The sequence below is a fragment of the Equus przewalskii genome, unplaced genomic scaffold (assembly GCF_037783145.1).
Source record: "Equus przewalskii isolate Varuska unplaced genomic scaffold, EquPr2 ChrUn-13, whole genome shotgun sequence".
Classification (NCBI taxonomy): domain Eukaryota; kingdom Metazoa; phylum Chordata; class Mammalia; order Perissodactyla; family Equidae; genus Equus; species Equus przewalskii.
In genome coordinates this window covers 3,089,015-3,097,523 of record NW_027228750.1, presented here as the reverse complement: position 1 = coordinate 3,097,523, position 8,509 = coordinate 3,089,015, and the positions used below count along the sequence as shown (strand labels likewise).

General features: G+C 50.4%; 1 protein-coding gene across 1 annotated transcript in view; it reads left to right on the top strand.

Moving 5' to 3' along the window:
• Positions 1-1,053: 1,053 nt before the first annotated feature.
• PTGFRN (prostaglandin F2 receptor inhibitor) overlaps positions 1,054-8,509 on the top strand; it is a 72,670-nt gene continuing 65,214 nt past the window's right edge. Inside the window, exon 1 of the mRNA XM_070607871.1 lies at positions 1,054-1,557. Within this exon, the coding sequence (XP_070463972.1) occupies positions 1,185-1,557 (373 nt within the window). The 5' untranslated portion in view covers positions 1,054-1,184. The remainder of the gene's footprint in view (positions 1,558-8,509) is intronic.

The following is an 8,509-nucleotide window of genomic DNA, read 5'->3' as shown; positions in this document are numbered from 1 at the left end:
TTGATGGCAAGACTAAATTTTTAAAAAAATTTCCTATTGTGTTAAAATATATATGACATAGAATTTACCATTTTAACCATTTTTAAGTGTACAGGTCACTGGCATTAAGTACATTCACATGGTTGCACACCCAGGAATGAATTTTTAAGAGTCTCTTTCAGAAGAGTTCATACCTGGCTGCTCACACATTTGTTAGTGGAAGTAAGAAACTCTTGTTAATGGAAATCAGGATGCGTCAGGGTAAAAGCAGTGCCCTCCCCAATTTGGGCAGTTTCCCCATTAACATCTGTGATTTGTTTCCAATATATTAATGAAAGGCTGTGGTGTTGAGGGGACAGGGGCACCAGCCCTGCTTCCTGTATGTTTGAATCATCCTTGAGAAGCTTTAAACAATGAACACTAAATTTTTTTCCCAATACTGGGCCTTTTGTATTCAAATCAAAAGCACAAAACCTTATTGTGGGGAAAAAAAGAGTCTTTATTGGCAACCAGTTGTGTCCACTTAAAGCAATGAATATAAAGCTTTAAGAGTACATTCCACATAAAGTACTGTAGCTATTAATACACTTTTTTTTTTTTTTTCCATGGGGCTATTGTGGGAAGTGTTCTAATCAGTGCCATAGGCGCCCTGGAGAGGGAAGGAGGCGGGGGAGGGAAGGCGAGGACCCTCACCCAGGAGCAGCGAGCAGAGGGTGCGAGAGCTGGGTTCTGGTCTTGCCACCCGGCTGTGAGTCCTTGGGCGAGTCACCTAAACACTTAGGCCATTGGACCATGGAGAGGTCGGAATCCACGGCCTTTGAAATCCTTTCATCTCTTTCAATCCTATCTGAATCATTTTTAGGAAGGGCCCAGAGGCTGGTCGGTGGGGTGCTCGGCTAGGAAGGGGTGGGTGAACGCGCCGGGAGTTAGCCGAGGGAACAGCAGACACGCGTGGGTGACTCCAGAGTGGTGGAATGCGGGCTGTCCCGGAACGGAGCTAAAGCGATGGGATTTCCAGACGAGTCTTTCCAAGGCCAACTTTTAAAGGTCGGAGGAAAGTTAGTGGTGGGGTGGGGGCCCCGAGGGGAGAGCTGGGTGGGCTCCGCCGCCTCCTCCCCTTTAAGCGGGTGGCCCGGCGCCTCCTCCGTTACCTGGAGCGGGGAGGGGCTTGGGAAAGTTTGTGTTTGTTGCTGGCAAAGCGCCGGATGGGAGGCGCGGGCGGGCGGGCGCTGCGGTTCTTCCCTTTTGCTTTCGGGAAGCGGTCGGGGCTGCACACTCGGCTTGGCGGGCGGCTCCGGCGCCCGGCTCGTGGTGCCCGGCCGGCTGGAGGCGGGAGGTGGCGGCGGGCGCGGGGCAGGGGCGCACGTCCGCCCCAGCGCTGGGATTTCTCGGCTCGCGAGGAGAGCGGAGCAGGCGCGCGGCCCAGGCGGAGGAGCGCCGACTCTGGAGCAGCCGGAGCTGGAGGAGGAGGAGGAGGAGAGGCGGCGGGGAAGGAGGAGGCAGGGGACAGTCGCTCCCGCCCGGCGAGCATGGGGCGCCTGGCGCCGAGGCCGCTGCTGCTGGCTCTCCTGTCGCTGGGTGAGTGCGCGCGGGGCCCGGCGGGGCGCGAGGGGACCGGCGGGCCCCTGGAGGCTCGGCGGGGCGCGGCTGCGGCGTGCGGCCTGGGGCGGCGAGGGGGCCGGGGCCGCTCCCGGGAGACCGGCCGGGGTAGGCGGGTGGCGGGGAACGGCCGCGGTGCCGCGGGGAGCCGAGTGCGAACCCGGCCCGGCCGCGCGGGGTGCGAGTCGCCGCTCCGCCGGGCCGAGCCTCGCCGCCCGCGTGTGCCGGGGGGAGTGGCCCGGGGCCGGCTTCCCCCAGCCCTCCCTACCTGTTGGCGCCCGCGAGCCCGGCTCACCTTGAACTCCCGGGCTGGAAGGTGCTGCGGTCCCCGGCCCGAGTCCCCGGCTTGGGAGCGGAAATATGCCCCTTGGATATGCCCCGCCATAGCCCAGACCGGCGGGATCGCTTTGCACACACACAAACCCACACCGAGGTGCCTTTCCAGGGAAGCGAGGGAATCCACCAACTTCCTTCTGCGAAGGTCACAGATGGCCCAGAGCGCTACAATAGAAATCGGTGTGCGAGTCCCAACGTCCTGTTAGTTGTGGCCGCATCTTCTGCCTCAGTCTTTTCCTTGAGCTCTTCTTGAAGCTGCCTGGCTGCATACTTACACACAAAGACCTGGGAGCCTTGGCCTCTCCAACTTTTCCGACCTGTTACTTTTCCTCCTTTACTGTCCCCTCTCTTCCACCCTCCCTAAACCTAAACCTCTTGATTATTTGGCCCAGCGCCCTCCACCAACCCAAGGAATCTTTGGTGGGTTTTTTTTTCCTCTCCATTTTCGATTCACCCATACATACAGACACCATCTTCATGCGGTGTAATATGGTATATTAACATAATCATGTGATTATCAGCCACAGAAATACATCTGCTTATTAAGTGCCCACCGTGGTACACCTGAGGGCTGACTTGTAAATGCTCTGATATGCTTGGATGCCTTTGGTCATTGTCAACCAGAACAGAATGAATTCTGCCATCTGACCAGGCATTCTCTCCCGCCCTTCTAGAGAAGGCACATCTGAATCTTTTAGGAAGCGCATGGTGTGTGGTGTCAGTCCCAACCAGGCCCCAGCTGCACATAGGGTAAATGACCACTCTGCACTTATGGTCAGAGGGTCCCAGTGGAGGCCTTCCACAGCCACTCCTGCCCTGCTGGCTCCAGGACCCACACTGTCCCAACCCCCATGATTCTTGCTGCCAGTGGGCAAGCCGTTCTAGCTGCCACTGGATTTCCTTCCTTCCTTCTGAGGGGTCTTCTGGAACTCAGTCCCTAAGAGAGCTCATCCAGCCACATTGATTTAGCTGCAATCATGTACAATAAGCTTCCAGATCTCTCACTTAATTTTGTACCATCTCTTCTGGGGTCTCGGATCCTAGTGCTTTTATTCTCTCTCACTCAGGGACCCTTGTAAGTTCTCCGTTCATTACACACTGCTAGGGATAATCCACACCCATTAATTGGCTAATGTGTCTGAGTCAAGCGGGGCCATGGCCAATGGTTGCACAGACTGTGCACTGCACAAACTCTGGGAGCTGCTATTCACTTGGTAGTCTGTGTGAATGACTCCCCCTAGAGTTGTGCAGTTCATAACCTGTGTACCAGTTAAGAGGATGGAGTCAGGTAGAAGTCCCTTGAGAAACTATGATAAGGGGGAAAAGGGGAGAGTGGACAAACAGAGACTGGGGAAAACAAAATAGAAGAGGGGAAGGCCAAGCTTGGGGAAGTCTTGGATGTATATGAGTGTATCCTGTCCTGGCTGGACATCTCATGTTCTACACATAGGGAAAGCCTGTGGTGTCACCAGCCAATGACTTTTCTCCTGTCAGTTCCCTGAACTTGATGTTCCACCTGGTCCCTCTGCCCCCCAGAATCTCACTCCGTGTGGCTTCAATTTGACCTCTGGGAAGCCACTCTAGCACTGTACTGATTCCTGAAACGTACTATGTTGCTATGCAGGATCATCTTTCCTCTTGTATTGCAACCTGGGCATAATCTTACTGTCACTCTCTTTGACCTCTACATTCACACTGTCGCTCAATCCTGTGGCTTTTCCCAGAGTGCAGACTTGAGCATCTCCTGTCTTTCCTGTGTCTAAAGCTACTATCCTAGCCCAGCTTCTGATAGTTCCCCATATAGATAACTTCTCACATCTTCCTGGTTGACTTTCTCCTCCAACCTCCCGTCTAAGTTCATCATTTTCCTAAAGGATCATTTTTGGGTGTCCCGCCTTTGCTCATTCGTTCTCTGGGATTTTTGTCAAGGATATGCTGACCCTGTGTTCTCTTCCCTCTAGTCTTTTCTCTGATTCAGACACTTCATTCCAAGTAACCTCCTTACTTTCCTTTACATAGGGTCTATGTGAACCTCTGGCTTTTCCATTTCCCATGGCCTGGAAATGCCCCTCCTGCTTCTCGTCTTGCCTGTGTTATTTCCTTTTTCCTCTAAAACCCGCTCCCTCCTTAGAGCTTTCCTAACTGAGTCTACCTGTCCATCCCATCAGAACCCACTCAGCTTCATAGAGCAGATTTCCACTTCTGTTACCTATGTCTGACCTGTCTTGTCCATCCATTCCATACAGCATTTCGGAAACACCCACTCTGTCCGTAAAAGTGTCCCAGACAAATTACCAAGACACAGTGGCTCACTGTGTGGTCCGTGGGAGTGGGTGGACAGATAGTAAAACAGCTAGCCACAGGACAAAATGAAATGCCTGACATAGAAACCAGGAGCTGGTAGGAAGCAAGGAAGAGGATGATTAATTTTGACTTGAGATTGGCGTTGATTTGGCTGAAGAGGTGACATTTGAGCTGAGCCTTGAGGATAATTAGAATTTTGAGAGAAAGGATAGAAGAGCATTCCAGGCTCTGGGGAAAAGCAGTAAGTGTGGATGAGTGAAAGTACTTGGGTCATTCAGAAATGACATGTAAGTTCCATGTAACTGGAGGTGGGAGGAGGAGGATATAATGGGGGAGCAATCAGGAACAGTGGGTTTGGGATGGATTCGGAGGGCTGTTTGTGCTGTGCTGAGAAGTCTGGACTATTAGGGGTGGGTTTGTTGGCCTTGTGGGGGCTGCCAGGCAGCCTGTGCTTCTCCCATCATAGCACTCATTTATCTCACGGTAGGTAATTATCTGTTCCTGGTCTAAATCCCCACCTTGTTTATTCCCCAGGGGCAGGGATCATGTCGCACTTGTTAGCTATAGTATCCCTGGTACTGATAGGGTAGCTGGCACAAAGTAGATGTTTGATAAATATTGACTGACTGAGTGAATACATGCGTGTATCTCTATCTGTGGGTAACAGGTAGCCATTGGAAATTCACAGGGTGAGAGGAATACAACATGGTGCTGTGTTGAGGAAGGTCAGTGGTCTCCGGTGTGCAGCATGAATTAGGGAGTGGAAGGTATGAAGACTGTGGAGAGGGATTAAGATATTCTCTTAATTTGTGTCTTTTTGAAAAAGTTTGCAAATCTGTTGAAATGGATTTTAAATGAAAAGCATTGCATCTGTATTTTAAAATTCAAATAATATGGAAGGGTATTGTGTTAGTTGGGTAAGCTACACTGCTCTGACAAATAGACTCAGCACGGAGTGGTTCGAACAATAGAAGTGTCTTTCATAACATTCCTCAGGGGATGTTTCAGATGAAGGGTTGGGTGGGATCCCTGCTCCATGCAGTCATTCTGGCTCCCAGGCTGCTGGCAGTTCTGCTGTCTTCCACCCTGGTTTCTAGATCACTTTGATTGTCATCATTGACCTTCCAGCCCCATAAAAGAGGGGAAGAGCATGGAGGAGAACATATGGAGCCTTCCTGGGCCAGGCTCGGAAGGGGCACACATCATTTCTGCACACATTCCATTTGAGAGACTTTCGTCTCATGCCACACTAGCTGCAAGGGAAGCTGGGAAATGCGAAGTGGCCTGGCAGCCGTGTGCCAGCTGCTGTGGAAGAAGAGAAGAACAGATGTGAGGGGACAGCTAGCAGCCTCTGTGTCAGTTATAAAGGGTGTAAGGTAAATAGAAAAGTGTGCCCACCTTCCCACTGTCCGGGCACAGCCACTCATGTATAATGTACACGTGTCTGTATACTAAATATTTTGTTTTTTGTTATAGCTTCCATACAGGGCTCTGCACCTGCCAGGCACTGAGTAATAATAGCTCTGTTTATAGAGTGCATATTAAGTGTCAGGCTCTATGTACATTCTCATATTTCATCCTCACAGCAGCACTTTGAGGAAGATACTGTTATTTTCTCCATATTACAGATGAGGAAACTGATGCCCAGAGAAGTTGTCTCTTGTCCAGGGTCATACAGCTATTATGTGGCAGAGCCAGGATTGACCCCAGGGCTCCATTCTGCCTCTACTAAGGAAAAGTTGACTGATGTTCATCGTAAACTTGTGCTGTTCCTTGCTTGAGAGTCGTTTAGGCAAAATAAGGATGATAGTGGTTTGAAAGCGAAAGTGTGGTTAAAAATAGGAGAGTCTCGGCTTAGTGCAGTCCAGACAATTCATAAGGGAGAGGCGGTGCCAGGACGCACCTCACAGAGGAGACAACTCTGCACTCCCAGCAGGTCACCACGCCTGCTCTGAGGAAAGGCACCGACATGCAGCTTCCTCCAGAAGCTGAGGGAAGAAAGGAAGGCTGGCAGGAGGAGCGCCAGCGAATCCACCCAGCTTAGCGGTCTTTGAAGTGCTGTGGCCTTCAGAGATTCCTTGGCACTCATTTTAGCCTTGTTAACAGAATTCCTGTATCTGCCAAGCTGATTAATGCCTGCCTTGGCTGTAATTATTCTTATTAGCCTGCTGAATAAGAACTCGAGTTGTCAGTGGTCCTTCCTTACAAGGCAATCAGGCTGGTCGGTGTTTATCTGGCTATTTTGTTTCAGTGACGAGTCGCCGAGCTGAGTTTTACCCCATAGACTGAAGGTACATTTTCACATTGGCTTTGTGTCTGGCAGTTGAATAAGGTGTGTGCTTGTCTGTCAGTGTGTGTCCGCATCTCGCTTTATCAAATGAAGTTGGGGGAAGCTGTCAGGGCAGTTCACAGCTATTCAGTTTAATCGCGTCGGTTTCTTAAAGGCAGGGTAGCCTGCCATTTGACTCTCTGCTTTGGGAAAATAACTTGAACTGGCAAAAATTCTTCATAATTTATCTTCTGGAAAAGGCGAAGTGCTGCAGTTGGCACAGTGAGTGGTTTTTCAGATCTTGGAGTATTTTTCCCCACACCAACTGCAGTCTTTGCGAAACAACAGACTGAGACCCAGCAGTTAACACTGTCGCGTCCCAGCAATGCGATTTCCAGTGGACTAGAGATAATGGCACTGTGTACACGTGTGTGTTCTTCGAATGCTGATTTCTCCACAGTACTCCCTGAGTGTTTGTGCGAGATTGTGGGGTCGCTGAGCAGCATGATTCAAGTTTAAGTATGATGTTCTGGGACCTTAATTGGATCCTGCTTCGCACCTTTATAAGCAGCTGGAAAGTGAAAGCATTTACATCACTCAGAGTATTTTGGGGGAATGGAGAAACACTGTTTGGCCGCTGTGGCTCTTTCTAGGATGAATTTGGCTTAGAACTGTGAAGAATAGAATTGTGCTTAAGGGTTCAGGGCACATTTCGGAATGAGGGTGCTACTTTTGAATCCTAATGAAATAGAGGCAGTGTGCAGACAGATGGGTTACTTCTCAGACCTTAACAGTGACACCAAGCCGAGAACATCCTGATGATGGCTCTTACTTGGTCTTGTTTAGAGCTGGACTGGGCCAGAACTTACCAGCTTGTTGTAAGGAGCCCGCATGGGTTTCAGGTGTGTTGTAGGTGTGTCATGATACCGGTGCCCTCAGGCCCTGGACCTCACAGGTCAGAGCCGCCTCTAAACCAGAAGTGCTGTTTTCCCCGAGAGCCATACAGATAGTTTCAGTGTCTGCGTGTGCTGTGATTTGACGGTGGTTGACAGTTGTCTTTTACCTTGCGAATCACAGCCCTTTAGCCCCAGCTTGGCCTTGGGATGAGTGGTTTGAAAGTGGAAGTGGATAAGCTTGGTGACATGGCATGTGGCTCATTTTTTCATTCAGCGAATATTGAGAGTGCCTTCTTCTCCATGCCAGGCATTGTTCTGAGTGCCAGAGATTCTGCAATGAACAGAGCTGACTTGAGCCTGCCCTCCAAGGGTGGGATAGGATGCACGAGACATGTGGTTGGTGGTGTTGCCAGAAAGTGCAGCACCACCCAGACGATTGAGGCAAGGGTCTAGGGCAAGGTCTTGGGAATGCCTACATTAGGGGACAGGAAATGGGGGCGGGGGGTTCTAGAAAGAGTAGTTGGATGGCAGAAGAACTAGGAGATCACTGCCAAGCAGAGATGGGTGTGAGTAGACTTGTTAAAGAGGGATTGGTCAAAACCAGAAGGATAAAGATGACAAGAAGCCTTGGATTTGGAGATGGTGAGGAGGAGGGAAGGGAGAAGTGGAGGGGACGTGCAGGGGGCAGGAGTGTGGGGAGCCATCAGCCTTCTCAGCCCTGACAGTGGCCACCGAGTCCCAGGCCCGCCAGTCACATGTGGATGCTCCCTTTTGTTCTCTGCGCACATTGAAAGTTGCCCATGTTCCTCTGGATGTCTTCTCCGTGCTGCTTGGTGGAATTAACCTACTTTCTTTTTTTAAAAAAATTTTATTATTATTATTTTTTTTAATTTTATTGAGTTAATGATAGGTTACAATCTTGTGAAATTTCAGTTGTACATTAATGTTTGTCGGTCGTGTTGTAGGTGCACCACTTCACCCTTTGTGCCCACCCCCCACCCCACCTTTCCCCTGGTCTCCACTGAACTGTTCTTAGTCCATAATTTTAAATTCCTCATATGAGTGGAGTCATACACAGATTATCCTTCTCTCGCTGGCTTATTTCACTTAACATAATTCCCTCAAG